The following is a 22,649-nucleotide window of genomic DNA, read 5'->3' on the forward strand; positions in this document are numbered from 1 at the left end:
GAACTCAAGCGTACATACTAGGTGCGCAAGGTTACACCACCCGCGCTCTTGGTCCCGCGGCAAAGGCCGGGGCCCCCGGGAGGCGAAATCTACGCACCTTGCCTCTTGAGTGATCGGAGTGCGCGCCCGCTGCTGCCGTTTGCTCGTTAGAGACCCCCCGTGGGGTGTCCGCGAGCGGAATGCAGGCGGCCGCGCTGGTTGTCCTCCTTTCCAAGGGAAGCTCTGTTGAAGAACCGCTGTAAATCACCCTCCCTTCCGTTCTTCCCGCTTCTACCTCGCGTCCCCATTGGGTCACTCCCAGTGACAACCGGGGGGTGTTGTTTCGGCGAGAGGCCCGAGCGGGAAATGAACGGGGAGACCGCCACCTACTCGGGTTGAGCCATCGACGCGCGTTGAGCCATCGACGTGCGACCTGCGTCATCAAGATGTGCTCCGCGCATTCCCCATCCTCCCTCGTGTTGTGCCGCGCGCGATTTAACCCTCTGGTTGGCCGTGCGGCATGCTGTCGCCCTTGGCTGTGCCGTCACGCGCGTATGTAGTCTTTGCATTGCGCGCGCGGCTCCGCGGGCCCGCTTTCGGGTGCTGCGGCTGGGCCATGGGTTTTTACTGAGGTCTGGGGATTAGCGAAGTGTTGTGTAATGCAGCTTCCTGTGTAATAAACACTTGTGCTCTATAATAACTGCGCCTTCCTTCCTTCGGAGCGAGAGCGCAGCCGCGCGGCGAACGCTGATTATGCCCTCATCTTGCTCTGTCCCGAACCCGCGATATGTGGGCTAAGTGCCACTCAACACTTCGGCACGGGTTCGTTACCAACCCCACAAGTCTCTTCTTACCTTTGGGGCAATTCCAGATTCACTTCCTGTTCTCTAGTTTTAAGAAGAAGGTATTCATGATGAAACCATTACAGAACCCGAAATGAACTCCTTCGCCCTAAAGACTTGAGCATGGATATAAGACACAAGACCTTGAAAACCGCATGGTTATTTCCGAGCAGTACTCTAGAAGAGCAAACCTTGAAATCCAAGGCTTGGTTAAGCAACCAATTCAAGAGTCGCACACGCATATATGCCATCGCGTGCCCACACGTGAAGACGATAACAAAAACGCTGTGTCCCCTCTGTGTCGTTGTTTGTTAGCGCCTGGATTTTTCATAATGAACAAAAGCATCGTTGTGCTATTCAGGTCACGCGCAACACGTGTTCCAATAAAGACCAAAAAGACACACCTTACAAACGATTATCTCGACCTGAACGATGAAACTATTTTTTTTTTGTCAATGAACATCTCTGTGCAACAGTAAAAAAAATTGGCGGTGATTTAGCTTTTGGTTAAACCTGGAGTGACGCGATAGCTACAGCTGGCCGAGTGGAACTTGGTCACGTGACCAACCACGTGATGAACCACGTGATCAGCCACGGCACCGGCAGCTGCTCCGCACCACGTGACCAACCACGTGACAGCGTGGCGGCGCAGCCACAGGGTGGCGGCGCCGCCACTGCCACGCTGAAGGATCGAAATGCTACCGTACTGTAGCTATCGCTACAAAACTGCTCGAAATGGCAGTTCAACGAAAGCACGAACACCAGTGGAAATCGGTCTGGTCATTCAAAGGAAAAATTTTTGCCAGGAAGGCCTACGGCATCCCTGTCGGGGCGATTACAAACGAAAGCTGCCTTGATAAGATCTGCGGAACAAGGATTTCGTTTCATCAAGGTGTGTAGATACGTTGACGATTTTCTGATAATGTAGAGTAGAGAAGAAACTGAAGTGTAGGTAGTCGAGCGAGTCCTCAACGTGTTTTGCGAAGGGACTGTGGGGCTGAAGTTCACGTATGAGCTTCCCATTGATGGCGCGCTGCAATTCCTCGATTGATGTCTTTTTGCTGCTTGAAGCTCACGTACACTGGATGCATCGGCCCAGATCCAAAAAAGAAAGTTTACTCTACCATTCTGCCCACTCAAAATTATTTTAAAAATGCATGGTAAGGAACTGTATGCGAGGTATATACTCTCAAAAAGACGTGCCCTTACAAAATCTATTGCAGCCTTGATGAGCAGGTGGCACGGATGGGTAGGTCTGGTTACCCGTTGGATGTGCTATAGCATACGTAGCCGAGGGCCTCACAAAAGATGTCTACAAGAGAGATCTCCCAAGTGACGATGTTAGGTCCGAAGTGAACATAAGGCGAGCAGCTTTTCCGTACAAACACGGATTGTCTCACCGGCTCAAGAAGATGGTGGAGAAAAAAGACGCCGCCATCGTCTGGAAGACGTTGAAATAACGAGTGTTAGCTGTTTGGTTTACCAAAATTGATATCAATTAGATTAAAATGAAGCTCACCAATCGAAATGCGAATTTAACATCTTGGATTTACTATAGGGGCCGCCACCTTGAATTCCTCGGGGTTTGAAAATTTCACGCCGAAGGGAGGTGGTATTGTGTAACAAAAGTAAAAACAGCGCTAGTTCTTATACAAACCACACAGAAAGACCAGACAGGCCGGGCGCTGTCCTGTGTCGTCTTTCTGTGTGGTTTGTGTAAAAATTAGCGGTTTTTACTTTTGTTACACAGTGTTACACCAACTAGCCCAGCAAAGAGGCACTGTCAAAGGGAGGTGGTAGCAGACCCCAAGAAATCGAGAAACGTGATGATTAAGAGCTCCCGCTCTTAAAACGCGTCTCGGTGGTAATGGCGCCCCACCAACTGGGCTGATTAGCCCGTACCATCAAAGAAGGAGAAAGAAATAACAGTGCCTGCACTTAGAAACACCGTAATAGAACTGTCAAGTGTCAAAAGTGCGTTGTCTACAACATCTCCTTGCCCTGCTGCACTCGTTACGTGGGACAGACTGGCCGTTGCCTGAGCGAACGACTGCAGGAGCACCAGCTGAAGGTTTCAGCCGTTGCCACAGAAGGACACGAGGCCGAACATTGTGACCTGTGCCCACACAAGCCAGCATGCGTACCAATATGGAAGGCAGAAGAACCGACAACTGAGCGAGTTGGTGCATCATGGACGAGGTAAAAAAACAGCGCGGCGACGACGTACACGTACGAAGAAAGGAGACGGACAAGCGCTGTTACGAACAACTGAGGTTTATTGGAAAAAACACAGGTATTTATACACTCCAAAAAACAACCAGGATGCATGCTTTTCCGAAAACACATCTAATCATGGGAATCGAGATACTTAATCTCACAATCATGCAGAAGCACCGAAGCTGTGCTTACACATGTTTCACCATTCACGTGGATGTGATATGCCTCACAAAGTTCCCTTGTTTTTTCCCTATGCCTGCAAATAACTTTCGTCTCATGGAAAAGAAGAGTGCGCATTTTTTTATCGGGAGAATCCGGGACATTATTCAGGGGGCAATCTCTGAGATGTAACGAATTCCTTCTGTATGGAAAGAAACGGCGGCACTAGGAAGACTAAGCACGCAAGAGGGTAGGGAAATCCTTGAGGTCTTTCATATGCCAAATGCCGAAGGAAAATGCGTGAGCATGCCTTCTGCCGCCCTCACAATCTAAGAAAGACATTATTTAGAGAATCACTTAGTTTAATGTATGACAAGTGGATTTTTAGTATCCACCCGCGTACCTTTTTTAATATATAAGACAATGCGTGGTTTTATTTCCATTATTGCATAAGGTTCTGTAAAGTCATTTTAAGCCTCTTTTAAAGCCTTCTTCATCTTTTATCTTTCTTCGCACTTCCCCTTTCTTTGACACGTTTCTCTATGGCTTTTGATACACCTCCTTTTATCTGCATTCTGGCGCTTTTTACTCAGTTGCAATGCCGCTTTTCTGGTGCCCTTCCAGGTGTCTTTTACTTTCTACGGTGTTTTTAATTTTTAAATTTTAGTTCTCATGCGCGCGATGTACGTCATTTATTTCCACTATCGCACTGCATTTATGGCCTTTAGATCTCCAGCGTGGTTCCTGTTTATTCATGTCTTTTTCTGGTAGATGCCTGCGGGCATCTCACAAGCTATATTTCACCGCCTTTCCCGTGCGTACTTCTATCTGGCATAGTTTTTTCACTGTCACCTATTCTTTCTGTTGTTGTTTTTTTTTTTCATTGTATTCTCTTCATATGGCGCGATAGAAGCTGATAGGTGGCACCAGCGGAACAAGTGGAAAAAAGGAATACTTCCTTCGGTCAGTAAATATTCAGCTGCAAGTCTAGCGTGCGTCCTGTTCCATCTCTCTCTGTCCGTGTCTGTGCACATGCGCTAGTTAACATGTGTGATGACTGCGGAATCCAGCATCGACGTGAACGCGCAGAGGACCTTCTGCAGACGGTCGCTAGTTCTGACGTTGGTGCCCGAGCCGTCCCCGGACCGCCGAGGACAAGCAGGCGCGCGTTCGCATGCGGAGAGTAAAGACCGATATTTTCGGCGGCCTGATCGGGATCTGCCGACAACTGTCGCCGGGTTTATTTCGGAGGCGACCAACATCAAGCCCGGCCTGGCAACCGAAAGAGATCATTATCATCGGCCTGCGGGGCTTCAGGCGCGTCAAGTCTCTTCAACCCTCTCACAGGGCTGCTGCGGTGGTGCTGGTGAAGAAAAAAAGATGGAACTCTTTGTTTTAACTATCGGTGCCTCAACAGAGTTAGAAGAGGGACGCCCATCTTCTGCCGCGCATCGATGACGCGCTTGCGGCGTGCACTTTTCTACCATCCATCTTCAATAGAAGTCGATAAGCACGACAGAGAGAATTCCACTTTCATCACCCGGATGGACTCTATGAGTTTAAGGTGATGCCTTTCAAACTACGTACTGCACCAGCAAGCTTTTAGCGCGCTGCGGACACCGTGCTGACCGGCTACAAGATGGCAAAAATGCCTTGTCTACCTTGACGAAGTCATTTTTTCAAGCACGTTCCACGGACATCTCGTCCGCTTACAAAGTTGAGACACTACTTGTACGGACGCCTGTTCCACACGGTCACAGACCACGACTCACTGTGTCGGCTCAGTAATGGAGGGCCCCTCGGCTGCAAGAGGTGGACTCTACCATCGTCTATACTTCTGGTCGCAGCCGCAATGATGCCGACTTCCTCTCCCGTCGAATCCTCACCTACAGACATGGACGATGACAAAGACGTCTTCCTGGGATGTTCTAAGTACCGTGTATATATGGCGCCGCGACAGCAACTTGACCTGGAACTCCGCGACGAGATCTCACATTTGGGGTGTCAAGGAGGCGTGGTTCCACGTCTCTTTGTGCGCGTACTACCTGCTTTACGCCCTCGAGATAACGTTCTTTACAAGCACTTTGCCTCGAGACCCAGGTGATGGCTTCTTGTTGTGCGCGCTGATCTACGCGAGGAAATAACAGAAGCCGCTCAAGATGACCTCATCTCGAGGGCGCTACAGTGGGGGGGTTACAATGATAAAAAAAAACACACCTTCATTCTTACAGCACACTTGCTGACCTGAAAGGCGATTCCATTCACTGATAGAACGTACAAAAATGAATTTGCATTCATATTAGTTCTGGTACGGTATTCCAAAATCTTAAAGCAGCGATCAATACGAGAAGAGACATAATCGGGCCTGTGTAAATATTTTTCCTTTTGAATGCCGGTTTTATCATGAAATATTTGATACAGCAGTTTAAGGCGCAATTTTCTTCTTCGAGCAGAAAGACTTTCCCACTCTAATTCGCTTTTCATGTCAGTACAGCTATCACCTCTGGAGTATCAACGTAGGACGAACCTTGCAGCCCTTTTTTGAATTTTTTTCGAGCTTATTGCTCAGTGTTGTTTGCCATGCGTCTCACACCGTGCGAACATGCTCTTGCGAACACGCCCGAAGACCGTTCGCCATTACACCGAACCTGCCGCGAGTGTCAGAAACGGAAAGACTCCGCCCGTGCAGGACGTCTTCACCCCATCATGCGACTGCCCACTCCGTTCCACCAAATCGGTATGGATCTGCTCGGACATTTCTTTCCGTCGCAATCAGGGAACCGATGGATCGCTCTCGCGGCCGTCGACCTCAGGCGCTATGCCAAATCGCAAGCTTTGCTCTCTTCAACAGCTACGGATGCGATCTAGTTTTTCGTCCAGTCAATCCCTCTCCGACACGGTGCCCCAGAGGTCCTCAACACTCACCGTGGTGCCGTATTTACATCCCAACTTATGTCAGAGATTTTGAGCTTAAGCCACACCGCCCACCGCAAAAGTACCGCACACACCAGCAAACAAGCGGGCTCACCGAGCGCCTGAACAAGACCTTGGCAGACTGAGCTCTATGTTGGCCGACATCAAGCACAAAGCACAAGTGTCACCGTTCGTTACTTCTGTGCACAACACCGCGATTCAAGAAACCACCGGATTTTCATGGTTTCTGCCTGGTGCAAGGCCGGGAAGTGATTACCATGCTCGGCGCTGTGCTGCCCCACCAGCCAGACGTCTACACTCACGCCGATGCTCAGCTCACCGCTCAGCACGCGGACGAAGACGAATAGCTGGCACAACTTCGCATACAAGCCCACCAGCGCGTCTGTGCACGCAGGTACAACCTGGGGCATCGTGACGTTCATTGCCATACTGGTGATCGAGTGCGGGTGTGGACTGCAGTTCGGCACTGCGGTCTTAGCGAGAAACTCCAGAAACGTTACTTTGCGCCGTACGAGGTGCTTAGCCCAACAGGCGGCTTAAACTGCGGGGTGCTGCCAGTTGTAAGGCCTCATTCCCACAGACGGCCTCCTGTACGGCGCGGCGCCAACGCAGGCGGAAACCGCGGCAGCAACGGAGCGGCGCGGTGTTCGAATCGAAAGAGGCGACAGACGCGGGCAGATAAGTTGGGGTGGGCGCGTGTGGTACGCCTCAGAGCGTACTGTGACAGCTAGGAGCACGTGTTCCAACTCTTAGCGCTCAACACACGTTTCGGTGCCTTAGTCGTCGGGAAAGGGGCAGTGTAATATGTGTCATTTGTGCTCCCTCGACTGCCTGCTCAGTGCGAGTCGACGGCAAACAGGATGAGTGAAAATCTCGTGAGCTGCGCCGCGACCGCTTCGCCTGGCTCCTGTTTCACCTGTGGTTCCGGTCCTCAACTTTTTCAAGTGTCCCAAAAATCCGTTAGAAAATTACCGTTCACTATGGCATACACCTGTGTCTTCTTAATAATGCATACATCATACAGAGACCGGAACAAGACAGAAAATTGAGCGAGTTGGTGAACGTTCATAGTGAAAAGTTCAAAAATGCAAGAACAACGACGCACAGGGGCACACAGCTCTGTCCCCCTCTGTGTCGTGTAGAAACCGGAACCTCGGTGGTCTCAGGAGACTTCAGAGATGGCTTTAAACACGGCCAAGAAAATGCAGGGCCAAATTGAAGTCATCAAAACTCCGACAATTCTGTCAATAAATTTCTTCGTGTAATCTGTCTAAATGCACAAAGCGTATGTAATAAACAAGAGCACGTCGAACATACCTTATTTTAGGACCTGCATATCGCTCTTATAAGCGAAACGTGGCTGCACTCAGACATTCCCGATAACTCTGTCTTCCCGCCTCCGTATGCTTGCTAACGCAAGGACCGAGGTTCAAGGAGTGCCGCTATGCTTGTAAAAAGCAGTATTCCTTCACGCATGATGCCTATAATTGGTGACAACCACGAAAGTGTCATTTGTGAAATCGATTTCTTGGGAAATTGTGTCATCATTGTAGGGAGTATACAGATCACCTGGAGCTCAACCAGATTTTGTGTACCGTGTGCATGATAGCTCAAGTACTTTTAAAAAAGGAGTCTTGTAATCGCTGGCGATTTATTCTCCAGCCCCTCGACTGGGACACAATAGCTGCAAAAGGACGGCGGATTGGGCGAGTTGGTGTTCCATGGTGACAAGAAAACTCAAACAGCGCTAGACACTGGACCAGAAAGAGGAGGAAACAGAGACGCCACTGAACTTACAACCAGTTGTAAGTTTAGCGCCATGTTTGTCTCCTCCTCTCTCTGGTCCAGTTGTCTAGCGCTGTTTGAGTTTTCTTGTTAACACAATAGCTGTTGGAACTTGTGACGCTATAAGTGCAGAGAGCTTGTTGGATATGCTTTTCGCCTTCGACCTTACCCAGACAGTCATCTTATCTTCACGCATAAGTCCAACCGGGCAGTCTATTCTAGACTTAGTTTTTTTGTTCCAATAGCATACAGAACAATAGCACTCAGGTACATGATGGAATATCAGAGCACAAGTTAGTATTTTTCAGTTTCCTTCTTCCAAAACTTTCTAAACCAAACCCTCCGAAATACGTCACTGTAAAAAACTTCGCTTTAGCTGAATATGCTATAGCATTACTTATTATTTACAAAATTCATTCTACACATTCGATTCAGACAATTTTTATACGCGTTGGAGAAATTTCCGCCCTATTTGCAGTTTCTCTATACGGAACTTCATGCTTAAAAAATGAAAAATGGTCAACATTACGAGCAATTGCATTAGTAGACAGATAATCCACTTCAAGCGTAAAATTAAGCGTTGCCGTAGACACAAAACCAACAACACCGCAATTATTCAGCAACTTAAGTCAACCCTTGCCACAAAACTGCGTGAAAGCAGAGAAAAATACTTTAACGAAACTCTCGGTCGTTCTGTCGCCGAAAATCCCCGGAAATTGAGAAATTTCTTCCCGTAAAGATAAATCACAAGCTTGATAAAATAGTTTTAGCGACCGCGCTATCACCGATAAAAACGAAATATCGAATCGCTTCAATAACTAATTTCAAAGCGTATTTTGTAAACGTGGGCAAATTAGGGATATCGCTCAAATTTGTACCAGCGCAATGAATGTCAACATAACTAGAGAGGATATTCTAAATCTGCTTTGCCATCTTGAACCCCAGTAAAAAAAAAAAAAAAAAAGAACGCCAGGTCCAGGCGATATTTAAAGTTTCTTTCTCAAAACGTACGCTAAAGGTTTAGCTCTGTTTTTAGCAATAATATCTGAGCGGTCCTTAGAGTCTGGCATACAACCCCTAGAATGGAAAATTTCACGGGTGGTTCCGGTTTTTAAGATGGTTGGCCCGGGCAATTGCGTGGTGTGCATATTCAGAAGGCGATGAAGGAGATGTCGGAACCAGCGTGTCCAATGGTAATTGGGGCTCACGGCCGTACAAAAGATAGAACGGTGAGTAACCGGGCAGTGTCATGAAAGGAAGAGTTGTAGGCGAAAGTCACATATGGAAGGGCGACATCCCAGTCCCGATGGTGCGGGGAGCATATCCGTGAGAGTGCGGCTGAGGCGCTCTGTGAGGCCGTTGGCTTGGGATGATAGGCGATGGTCAGCTTATGTTTAGTCGAGCAGGAAGGGAGAATGTCGTCGACAATATCTTTCAGTGTTTTGACATAAGACTCTTCTACACCCTGACTCCGCAATGCCTGCATGACTGCCGAGGTTTGCACTGAGTCAAATGCTTTCTTCTACTCAATGAAGGCTATATATAGGGGTTGGTTATATTCTGCGCATTTCGCTAACATCAGATTGATAGTGTGAATTTGGTCTCTTGTGGAATATGCTTTACGAAAGCCTGCCTGATCACTTGGCTGGTTGTAAGATTGCCCTGATAAGCGATTAACTTAATAAATATCAACACTACTCATGAATTGCTGCCATCTATACGGCCGTAAATCTATGTTTTTATGTCTTCGATAAAAGTAGATGCGGTAGGCATTGCGAAACTTATCAACGATCTCAACTTTCATTACTCAGCAAGCTTTTACGTTATTAACTCGAAGTTCTTGAAAAACACATGAAATTTTAGTTCTATAAGTCTAACTTAATTCTTCAGCAATCAAATGACACATCAACTCTCCCCGTTGAGTGGAAAGTCGGGAACGCGGTTTCCATCTAAAAAACTGGTATTAAAACTCCGCCTTACAATTACCGCCCTATTTCACTTACAAGTACTAGCCGGAAAATGCTGGAGCATATTATATTTTCTAACCTCTTTGAATTTCTTGAATGTAACTCATTTTTCGCACCGGCACTACATGCATTCCCCAAATTGTACCCCCGTGAGACCCAACTCATATCATTCACACACGCATTGCACCGTATTCTGGATCGCGCATCCAATGCTGACTATCTATTTTTCGACTTCGTCAAAGGATTTGAAAAGGTTTGCCATAAACTACTGCATCACAAATTAAACCATCCAAGAATAGATCTGAAATTACTGAAATGGAGTAAAATTTTTTGACCAACTAGTTTTTCATGATCTTTGAAAAATAACTGCGCGCTTAACACACGATGACAAAGGGAAAACATACACCACACAACACACTCAAATGGATTTATTTATTTATTTATTTATTTATTTATTTATTTATTTATTTATTTATTTATTTATTTATTTATTTATTTATTTATTTCAGAATACTACAGGCCAATGCTTGGCCCAAGCAGGAAATGTTTTCTAACTGCTCTGAGTTTGTTAACGATAATGGCTTTAACTCTTCGTTCTACGATGCGTGTTCTGGCCCACCACATGGCATAATTCTTGGTCCGCTTCTAACTCGAAAACCTTTTTTTTTAATTGTGTAAAGTATTCGGTGAAACGCCCAGTATGTGCGATAACAAGGGGCCACAGGGCGGGCCGTGTGGGTGGCTGCCAGTCTAACGGGAACCATGGTACCGCAGTAAACATTTTCATTATCAGCCCCGAGTCTGTCGGATGACCAGACTGTACAGTAAAACACGTAGAAATTATACCTAGTACGGCTGTTGAATTCCAAGTTATAGGCCTTATTTGCCGGAACAAAGTTCGATTTCAGATCAGTGAGGTTTCACAGAATTTTCTGCAGTGCCAAAAAATGCTTTTGCAAAATTCCACTGTCAAATCAAAGCCTGTTGTAGGCTTGGTGTGGAAATTTTTTATTCACACTGGGGTTCAGTACAGTCATAACTTCTTTCTATATTCTGTTTTCTCTGGAACTGCGGTATAGGAAAGCAGTGCCGCATTGTGGTCGGCAAAGGCGACCGCTGTAGTCTTAATTACCATGCAAATGCAACATTTTAACCATTTGGTCTGAATCATAGCTCGCTCCGCCTTGCACTGTGCGATGTGCTAAAAAAGAAAAAGTTTTACTGCTCTCCAATTAACAACAGCATCTCTTGGTTTATTTCTGTCCCTGGTAAGACATGTGACCGCGTAATCGCGCGCCTGATTTTATGAACTAAATTTCTGGCAGGCATGGTAGGTAATTTGCGCTAACCTTTTGAGTAGGGCGTAGACATGCAAGCAAAAAAAAAATCACGGGCGGTTTCGTTTGGGGTTAACCATGAATTATCATGTGCTAGCACCGTTAGTCCTGTTTACACCGGTTTGGGATTCTGATCATGATAAACTAATGAGTTAACTTGAACTTATTCGAAATAATTTTGTTCGCTTTATTCTATCAAAATACGACAGGGCAGCCAGTACAACTAACATGAAATCCGGACCCGATATTATATCCTTCTCATTACGTTGAAAAATTTTCTGGCTCAGCCTTCGTCACAAATTTTACCATCATCCCACACTGCGCCCTAATCTCATGCATTGCCTTCTATACATATAGAATCTTATCGACCTTGCTCATAATGTTGCGATTGGATCATCAAGAACAGAAATTCTTGCTCAATCATTCACGCCCGTACCGCACAGGAATCGAACAAACCTTCCCGGGGACCTCGTGAATATTAATGACAGCCAACATATTCGCGCTAACATCGTATATTCGGGTTCTTTCTAACGGTATGTATTTTGTACAGTGCATTAAGTTTCCTAAGTTTTCTGAATGTGTCCCTCATTTCTTTTCCACCACTCCCCTTCTCTCATCCCATTGGCTCTAAAATGAAATGAAATCTAGTATAGCTATCGTTATAAAATAATGTCAGCTCCAGTGAAAAACATCTCTTCAGTTGCGGTCCGACACCCCCGCGGAGAAGGACGTATCACGTGGGTGCTCCACCTTGGTAATTATTACTTGGTCGGAGGAGGCCACTGTTTCCCGCCGGAGTTTGCGTCGGACGGAGCGCGCGTCGGCAGCAGCGGCATCGATCGGGCCGCCGCCGGTCGATGGGCCCGCGACGCGATAAGGCGCGGCCGTTGATCACGCGGCGACGTGGTCGCCGCACCGGGGTGGCGCCGAGAGGAGGGCCGCCAGAGCCTTATATGAGCCAAACTCTTAAATACTGATGAAATCTACCAAACGACACAATTATCGGATGTACTAATACAAGTTGCACACGACGACACTTAGAGAAAGAATTTATGTGAATCTCTTTTTTTTTCTTAGTGCTATTTCGGTTTCAGTCTTAATGCAGAATAATGGCTGTGGCGTATATAGAGTTAGCGATTAGGTTCAGAGAGGCACGAAAAGCTGCAATATAATCACTGACACATAGTTTAAAATCACAACACTTCAGCCAGCCTGCTTCAAGAGCCGGACTGACACGAAAGGACGTCGCCATCATCATCAGCCTGACTACGCCCACTGCAGGGCAAATGCCTCTCCCATATTTCTCCATTTAAACCTGTGCTGTGGCAACAGGGCCACCTTCTCCCCGGAAACTTCACCTCATCCGCCCATCTAACCTTCTGCCGCCCCTTGCTACGCTTGCCTTCTCTTGGAATCCACTCCGTAACCCTTAAGGACCAGCTTTTATCTTGCCTTCGCATTACATGCCCTGCCCAAGCCCAAGCCCATTTCTTCCTCTTGATTTCTACTAGGATGTCATTAACCCGCGTTTGTTCCCTCACTCACTGTGCCCGCTTCCGGTCTATCAACAAAGTCTATCAAGGACCTGTACATGAGTAGATGTGAGCGGACGTGAGTGGCGAGTGGACGCGACAGCGAAGTTTGAGTGTTTCGCGACGACGGTCTCCGCTTACCTACTTTCATGTTGCTGACAGCTGAGGGGAAAATATTCACTATACCGAGGGTGATCGAGGCAGCATTAGGCATTGTGCTGGTGTCTTTGGACGACCGAAGTACAGGATTCCGCTGGTGCGGGAAAGGGAATCTGCAGTTGCTGCTCGCCTTATTAGTTCACCGTTGGCATGCGCGCAGGCCCTTCGCGGGAGCAGTGAGCCATTACGAGTTTTCAGATCCCTTGATTGAATTTTTGTCACTGCTAGAAAGGTAGATGTCTCTCGTCACGCCTCTTACACGGCTTGAGCTCTTATACGCAGAGTTCCGACACTTGCTGCTGAAACAACGATTGTCCGCTTTTCGCCAATAACTAGCGTAAAGTGGAATCTCGAGTACTGCAAATGACGCTTAGGTTTTTTCTGTGCCTTGGTGTGTGCATTATAGAGCTCTGCTCTGGCCGCCGTAATTTCTTTTATTGGAACGGACCCACGACAAAAACCCGACCCAATTGGCCCGGCTCTTGCACAAGCTCGGCTCAAACCCGGAAACAACCTGAAAACCAAGCGCGCTTTTCTGTAACGCCAAAGGTTCTTGTTTCTATCATTTACTTGAAGAAGCACCACGTCGCAAATCAAGCATGTGGCGTTTATTTTTTTGTATGCACAGCATCAGACACGGTGATGCCTTGACTCCAAGAAGATAGCCGCAGTGGTAATATTTAATGTTTTGATCTGCTCTAGAAATGACTGTTTCGTGCCGATGGTGACGAAACGTATCGACATTTTTTCGCAGTGGATATGAAGTAGCAGCCAAATTGGTAGCACCCTTTTTGATCGGTTGGACGTACAGTTCAGACTTGGAAATTCCTTTATGCCAGAGAAAGGAATCTAAAATATAATGTCTCTGAGTACTGTCACCTTTCGCGCGAGAAAAAGCTACAAAATAAAAGCAGTACAAGGGAATGAAAGCTAATTAGAATCAAGCCATGGGCGACAGTTTTATTTCGCCGTAGTGCAAGCGAGTGCTGCTGTTCAAACCGCTGATGCCGAGAAGGCAGCGAAGAAAAAAAACCGTTCTACGGACATACCAACGGAAACTGCGGCGAGAAGAAAACAGGACACTGAAGGCGGAGGGAGGTGTGTGTGAGGGAGGGGGGGGGGGGGGGAAAGGAATGGACGGAGCTGTTCATAGACAGGTCGAAGGGTGTTAGCATGTTCGACGCTGGACTGTGCTCGTGGAACAAGAAAGAGTTGAGGTTTTAGTCCCCACGATTTTCCCAGAGTCCAAAAAATCGTTTTTATCTTTAGGGTTATGAAAAGGCTCCCTTCAGCATTATGTACGCGGAAATAGTACGCCCCCGGTAATTTCGGCTGCTGAGGACTGTTTTGGCAAGTCAACAACTGCATACAAGCTTCCACTGCATGTGTGCAAGGCGTGGCTATTATTTGTGGGTCCCAATCTTCGGGTCTGGGCGAGTGGAATGGGCTTGCGAAATTCAGTTGTTTATCTTTGTGTTTTCAATACTATCAGTGGAATAACTTCCGACTGCGCATTCCGATTTCAGCAATTCTGCCCGCATTGATATCTGGATAGCATGAGGAATCCTTTGAACCGCATAGTAGGATTTCTTGTGAGAACTTCTGCATGGGGCTATTTCCCAGAAACGTCCCACCATTTCAGAATGGCATGCACTGCAAAGTGGCTCACAAGTTAGCTTCATAAAGCATTTTTCCACGAACGACGTCTCATCGGCCAACGACGCAGCGGACTACGGGACAATAAGTAGGTGCAGCGTCAACACCCCGTATTCCCACTCTGACGCGAATGTGGTCTCCCCACGTACCGATCTCAAGCGAAAATATCATGTTGGTTTCTAAACCCTCGTTCAGACAGGGATTATGTGCAGCGCAGACAACGTACTGCATGGCAGGCATGTCCGCAGGTCTGTCACGCGTACCTGCTCTAGCTTAATTTCTTTAACTTTTATTTCTTTAGCCATAACTGCGCCCAAAAGTAAGCCCAGGATGCTGTTGCAAAGGGATTGATAATGGCTACTCCCCTTTGGATCCTTTTTCCTCGGGGCAAATCGGTACCTGGCGCCCATTCCAGCCATTTCCCTTTTGGTGACGACCTCACTGGATCTATTCAGAAACACTCTCCCTTTTCCACATCGCGAAAAGTATCCATAGTCCCCACTTGTCTCCAATGTGTTAATGCAGACGCACAGTCACCTTATTGTCAAGGAAAACCTAAAATTGGCACTTTGACACCGTCCAAGGCAAGTGTCAAGGAAAATCTTCATTGTTACATAGGCACCGAACGATGAAAAACGTGTCTAAGCATCTTGTCTGAAGCTAAACGGGCGCTCATCGTCTCAGCAGCAAGCGCGGGAGCATACGTGGGTAACATCCGTTCGGGACATGGAAGGTGCGTGGTAAGTTACCACTTCCTTAGTGAATCGAAACAGTGAAAATTGGCTAAAGAAAGAAAAATTGGCCGCGCGGCTCACCACCACTTCGCTGCGACCAAGGTGTGCCAGGGAAGCCACGAGCGCAGTCGGCCATGGCAGAAAATCGCTCATCCCCTCTGTTCTCAGCAGACACGGAAACAGTGAGTGAATGTAAGTGGACATGGGCAATGGTTGTGGTTCCTGAGAGTGAGCGGACGTGAGTGTGAGCGAGTGGATGTCAGAGTGTGAGTGAGTGTTTGTGACTGCGAGCGACCAGGAGTCACATGTGATAGAGTGGTTGTGAGTGGACATGAGTGCGAGTGAGTGGTTTTGATTGCGAGAGTCACTGAGCCACCTATAATGGTGCCGAGGTACGCGTAGCGCAGCACCAAGGAACCCATCCGGGACGCGACCGGAGGGGGGCACAGGGCGTCCAGAGCTGCTGTACCGCGCCTCACTTAGCTGACGGGGTCTCGAAAGAGAACAACCCTGCAGGGTTCGAATGCTGTTTCATACCTACCCAAAAAAAAACACTGTGGAACGTAAGCTCTGCGTTTAGACCACACGATTCGCTTTTAACGGCAGAAAGTTCAGCCATTTTACTGCCGAGAAAAGGTTAGTACTGCGCGAATTAGACACGACAGGATAACAGGAACAAGCACGACAACACAGGCGCAGTTGAGTGCCACCATTAAGTGCAAAGAAGCGTGAAAGTTCTTACAGCATTCGCTTCCTGTCGTGTGACTGAGATATGAGGTGAATGTGATCACTTACTATATGTGGTGCTCCTCTCATCAGAGCAGAGATTATTTCCGTCATGTGCTCCTCAGGTGCTCTCTGCTTTGAGGAAACTGCTTCCGTCTTCCAAACATCTCTTAACATGAATCGCTGTGCAATAATGATTTTCGTTTTGCTCACCACGAAGAACGTTTGACGCGATTCCCTACCAACCTGAAGGTCCCTACTGAAGCCAGGAGAGCTCTAGGACGATGCGTTCTCCGCCAGACATGACCTTCGCCAGAACACGCACGATTTCAGAAGCCCTCCCCGAGGGTGCAGCTAACAAGATCGACTCGTGCTTGCGGCGCAAATTCGAGCTCCCTCCTTCTCTTGGGCCGCTCAAAAGGCCGCCGCCGAAATGCTGAGGCCGCTCGAGACTCTTTCGGCGCCGTCAGCAGACAGAGGAGTCGTAGGTAGCTTACGTCGGCACAATTCCCTACGCTCAACTGTCCGCCGCTGTCTGCTCATTGGACACTTTGGGGAGCTTTCCATGAGCTTCGAGTTGCCATGGCACGTACGCACAGCTCCAATATGAAAGGGTCCGCATTGTAGGAATGCAGAAAGTGATTACACCCGTCTGTAGGAGCGAAAAGCACACTCTACATCCATGTCAAATAAATACCTTTCCTCTGGACGCGAGACAAGCTCATGTACACCTTGAGCTGTGCAGTACCCTCTTATAGAGAGCCCATCGGCTGCTGCTCTCTCACGCGCTGCTCTTTACTCCGCCTCCACGGACAGAGAGTCGAAGAGCCTGCGGGAAAAATGAGAACTTTCTCCGCTTGTGTAATGCAGCAAAGAACCTGCCTATTAGTGCATCGGTCGCACGTAACAAAACATATCTCCTTTTGAGCGGCAGGAAAAGTAAGTATATTCCTCAGCAAATGATATCAATAAGCACCGTTCAGCGAAGGCATTCATTTGCGCATACACGAGTATGAGAAGAGACCATCTATTTAGTGCTGCAGTATGTGCGAAACAATTCTAGCTCCAATGAAACCGAAAAATAGGCGAGCTTGTGTATGTTTAGCAGTTTTAACAGCGCGAAGAAACCAGGACTAAGCAAGAAACACGCACACAAACGAAGCGATAGCTATATAGCTAGCTATCAACTGAATTTTTATTAGGAAAGGCTCATTGTTATAAAGTCTTGAAACCCGGTGAGCGCAGGCGCATAACGCTTAACACACACACACACACACACACACACACACACACACACACACACACACACACACACACACACACACACACACACACACACACACACACACACACACACACACACACACACACACACACACACACACACACACACACACACATATTGCCAGGTGGCGCTCAGGCAAAAAGACGTTTACGCTGGTGGCGCTCGGATTGAAGGGCGTTGAAGTTCGCCGTTTCCCCTCGTGAAGGACGTGCTGGCGAGCTGCGAAGCTACCTCTCTTGTCACCGTGAGAAATCTGGTGGATATGGGATCAATCTCATGTCCCGTACCCCAAAGGTTAGCCGGAGCTCCAGCCCTACACCCGTCGAGACACCGCTCACCGTGCTAGTCATCCGATCCGAGGCTTACCACCCGAGCCTGCACCATCGGGTAGTTCCACAGAAACACTCGGCGCCACCCCATTGCCTGGGACGGCCACACCCTACTTCACTCTGCAGAACCACCGCATCCCGAAGTCCTTCCATGGCGACATCCTTGAAGACGCGGAAGACTGGTTGCAGCACTACGAGCGAGTTGGCGCGTTCAACCAGTGGGATGACGCCGCCCAGCTCAGAAACGTCTTCTTCAGCCTAGACGACGGTTCTCGGATACGATTTGAAAACCGTGAAGACCAGTTGTCCTCTTGGAGTGAGTTCCGGCGTCGTCTCCTAGAAACATACGGCAGCTCGGATCGTCGCGAACGGGCAGAACGCGCTTTGCAATCTCGCATTCAGCTCCCAAATAAAAACATTGCAGCGTATGTAGAGGACATGACGCGCCTGAAGAGGCGCGCAGACCCTGCAATGTCCGAGGACAAAAAGCTGCGCCATCTCATGCGTGGCGTCAAAGAGCAGCTATTTTGTGGCCTTGTCCGCAGCCCTCCGAGGACTGTCGCCGAGTTTCACTCTGAATCTTCCACGCCTGAAAGGGTTCTTCAGCAAAGAGCGTCCGCGTACGATCGACCCGTGTCCGCCGCCTCCGTTTCCGCCGAGTTACCATCCCACGGCACCGACGCCTCACTGTTACGCGATCTCATCCGTTCGATTGTGCGCGACGAACTCCGGCAGGTGTACGGGGGCACCTGCAACGGCTCCCAGCATCATAGCGACCTTTGTCCGCAAGGAGGTGCAGCAAGCGCTCCGGCCGTCCTTTCCTGCCAATAAGCCCCCCCCCCCCCCCCCCCCCTCCTGTCTCGCATGACCGTCGTCTCACCTACACCGAAGACCTGCGGTGCCCTCCTCCGGCTTCGGCGTCCTTCGTTCCGGCTCCTGCTGAAGTGCCGAGGCCGCCTAAACTCGTGTTGCAGTATGTGGAAGCTCCCCGACCGCCCGCGCGCAAAGCCGACGTGTGGCGCACACCTGACCGACGTCCACTATGCTTTCAGTGCGGTGAACCGGGTCACCTGTACTGGCGCTGCCCCTACCACCGTCTGGGCCTCGAAGGGTTTCCCACCGATTCTCCTCAACCCCGCAATGGCGAACGACCCCGGGTCGTCGCGGAGTTCTTTGAAGACCAACGTTGGCTTCAGTCTCGTCGGCAGCAGGCTCGATCCCCATCGCCCAGGGGTCGTCCTTTACCATCTACCGTGAGTTTTTCCTGGGCGGCGCAGGGCCGGTCGCCCAGCCCACAGCGGAAAAACTGCAGCCAGCGACCTTAACGGGTGGGCTCGCTGGACATCGTTGTGCGGGGGACCCCCCATCGACACGGACACGACATGACGACGCCTCGACGGTTCCAAAGTCCTTACTCCGACACAACGACACTCCCTCGACATAACGGCGCTTCGACCGTAACGAGGTCTGCAGTCCCCGCTCGCTCCAACACATCGACGCTGACACATGACGGTGCATCGACGATTACGACGCCCGCGCTCTCCGATCCCTCCGGCGCACTGACGCTATTACAACGCACACGCAACGCCGACGAATTACCGGTGGCAAAGCCTGCAGACAACGACGCCTGTGTCCGATCATCGCCTCCGGAGCCTCCAACGCGCGAGCGGCTTTCCTTAGACATACCCGTGAAACTCGATGGTCGTCACGTTCGAGCGTTATTGAATACTGGTGCTATTGGATTCTAAGCAGCCAGCTCGCCACCATTCTTAAAAAGGTTGTCACGCCATGGGCTGGCACACACGTTCGCACTGCGGGCGGTCATCTGATTGCACCTCTCGACATGTGCACCGTGCCGAGCATAATAGACGGCGCATAGCCGCCGAGATGGAGCCCAATATCTCTCATTGCTTAACATGCAATGACCACAAGCTCAGCCGGGGAAACGTACCTTTCGTTACGTATATCCTGGCATATCCGAGCTAAGCCACTGCCAATTTTTTTAATTATATGGACCAAAGAATCACCCCTGACCTACTCACAAACTGTGCAGGTCGTTTTATCTGGTTTTAGACGACATGACAAAGGACTGGATCTTACGAGCTCGCGAAGGAAAATAGTTTACAGTAAAGAAGGACGGATAGCTGGGCGAGTTGGTAACAATTCATTGTGAGTGGTACAGCGCGAATTAGACGAAGGACAAAAGCAAAAAGACCACACAGACGAGCGCTGACTCGCAACAAATTTTTTATTGAGATGATCAAATATTTATACATGAAAATCACGTGACACGACAGAGCACTGAGCATTTTGACAAGCAAAATCAAGAAAGTGAAGCAATCGGCACGCATCTGACGTGTGGTGAAGTCCCATCAAAACCCTACCCTTTCCCCCCTCCCACCGCACCTGATTACTCCAAGTCAAAAAAAGTCAAGAATTACCTAGAAATTAGAACTTTTTATCAACCGAAAACAAGGAAGGCTGGGTGACACACCGTGACTGCTTCTTTCTGATGAAATAAGCCTCCTTTATTTCCCCTGTCGTCTTATCCCGGTGGCAAAACAAAACATTCGTTTTTGTAACCAAGCGGCGGCACTTTTTCTTTTCTTTACTTCTTTCCCAAATGGCGACAACGATATTTTAGGTGCGAATATGTGGAATCTGAGAGAGAAGTGAGGTGCTCACACAAGCGAATGTTAATGCATCCAGTGGTTTGTCCTATGTAGTCCTTAACATGATAGAGGAAGACCATCCATCCATCCATCCATCCAAGGTCGAATAACGTCGTTGGCGAGCATTTCTGATATCCTCACGTTCTTTAGTGGACACTCGATAAGGTGACTGCCGGAGTGGTGGAACATTTTCATCAGTAATTATGCGATGTTTCGCAAGATGCGTCCGCCCGACGCGTGACGACGACGCGAAGGCACCACGGTAGCGATCGAGCAGTTCGCGCACTTTGTCGCGCTGCTCGAGCGGCAGGGTTGGGTTAATGTCGTACTGAACACCAGGAGGTATATCAGGCTCAGTCGTTGAAGCAGTCGTTAAACTGTGCACCCACCTAGTTTCACTAAGAGCGTCAATATATGCCACAGTCGTCCCCTTGTTAAGGTGCTGGTGTTCGTTGCTGAAATTTGTGAGAAGAACGTTCACCTTGCTATCTTCGAGGAAGACAACCGCCCTGGCGACGGAAAGTCCTCTGTTCAGAAGCAACAATTCCTTGCTTTCCACGACACCCTCAATTTGCCGTATGTTCTTTGAGCCGACGGTTATCATTACACTGGAACGTGGAGGCACGATCACGTGTTCGTCTAAAATGTGCAGCGCCGCTGGGAGAACACCATCGACGGATATGGCCTTCTCGGTCAAGAATTTGACGGACTGCGATTGCAGATCAGTGACGGCACCGTTTTCAGTCAGAAAGCCCATGCCGAGGATGACGTCCCGAGAGCACTCGGCTAGCACTACGAACGTTGCCAGAAATGTCTGGCCTTGCACGGTTACCCGCGACGTGCATGTTCCCGTTGGCGTGATCAAATGGCCCCCTGCAGTACGATTCTGTGGGCCGTCCCATGCGGTTGTGACCTTTTTCAGTGCCGCCGCAAATTTTCCACTGAGCACAATAATCGGCGCCAGTATCCTCCAGCGCGGTTACATCGGCGTCATCGACCGAAATCTCTAAGTCGGCGGTTGCTAGCGTCTTACTTTGAGGATGTCGAGGCATTCGGTCTCGGCTGCAGTGCGTCGAAGGAGTCCGGCATTGAGGAAAGGCGTCGTGGCCACGGAGGGGTACGTGAGGACATCGGCTTGTCTTTAGGCAGTTTGATGAGTCGTCGGTACGGCTAGGGAATTCGGCGTTGTGTGTGAACTGGAACTGTCTTGCGGCGATGGAGGATCTTGCACATTTTGTCGTTGAGCAGCCGCACCTCCAGAGGCTGCTGCATCTAGTTTCCCCTGAGGGAACTCCGAGACTGGTCTCGTCTTGGAAAAGTGTAGCGACGAGGAGATGGTGATCGAGAGAAGCGACGCTGTGCTGAGCCCGCTTGCGAGATGTCCGCGATCTCCTGCGGTCGTTCTCCACACGTCGGACGAGGACAGCCGACGGGGAATCCTCGAAGACCCATCTCCTTGTATGGGCAGCGGCGCCAAACATGTCCAGCCTCACCGCAATGGTAGCACAGCGGCTGATTGTCTGGTGCTCTCCAGATATCCGTTCTGCGTCGTCCTAGGCGCTGTGGAGAATTCGGCAGGAGAGGTTGACTCCGCATAGCGGCGGAGGCAGGTGCATCGTAACGTGGGTCGGCTGGGACGGAATAAAACGACGTGTGACGGCGGAGTAGCTGAGATCAGGGTGCTGCGGCTGTACCGGGTCTGGGAGAGGTAGTGGTGTGCTCGTGCTTAAAGCGTGTTGCACCTCCTCGCGAACAACATCAGCAAGTGTGGCAACCTGAAAGTTCTTCGCGCACAATGGATCGAATTATCTCACGTAGAGATTCTGCCGAGTTCATCGTGCCTCCCTCCACAGTGGCCGTGTGCATCGATGCTTTTGGGCGGTCGTACTGTCGGGCCTTCATGTCAAGAGACTTCTCGATGGAGCTCGCCTCCTTTATGAAGTCAGTTCCAGTCACTGGAGGACTTCGAACCAGGCCGGCGAACAGCTCCTCCTTAACCCCTTTCATCAGGAAGCTTACCTTCCTCTCCTCCGATATGCTTGGGTCCACACGTCGGAAGAGTCGCTTCATTTCTTCGACGTACATCGTCACACTCTCATTGGGGAGTTGATGTCGGGCACGCAAAAGCTGGTCAGCCTTCTCCTTGCGTAATGTGCTGTCCTTGAACACTTGGAGAAACTCGGATTTGAACGTATCCCACGTTCGAAGGCCAGATTCGTTGTGATAAACCAGATCCTCGCGTAGTCTTCGAGGGCGAAATAAACATGACACATCTTGCAGTCAGCGCCCCAGCCATTGTAGATGGCCACCCGATCGTACTGGTCCAGCCAGTCTTC

At 49.3% G+C, this 22,649-nt stretch overlaps 1 protein-coding gene across 1 annotated transcript in view; it reads right to left on the reverse strand.

Moving 5' to 3' along the window:
- The window catches only part of LOC144120381 (potassium channel subfamily K member 18-like), a 96,522-nt gene extending 74,124 nt beyond the window's left edge, over window positions 1-22,398 (reverse strand). The window contains exon 1 of the mRNA XM_077652734.1: window positions 22,202-22,398. Coding sequence (XP_077508860.1) covers window positions 22,202-22,398 — 197 coding nt within the window. The remainder of the gene's footprint in view (window positions 1-22,201) is intronic.
- Window positions 22,399-22,649: the final 251 nt, after the last annotated feature.

The sequence above is a fragment of the Amblyomma americanum genome, chromosome 2, assembly GCF_052857255.1.
Source record: "Amblyomma americanum isolate KBUSLIRL-KWMA chromosome 2, ASM5285725v1, whole genome shotgun sequence".
Classification (NCBI taxonomy): domain Eukaryota; kingdom Metazoa; phylum Arthropoda; class Arachnida; order Ixodida; family Ixodidae; genus Amblyomma; species Amblyomma americanum.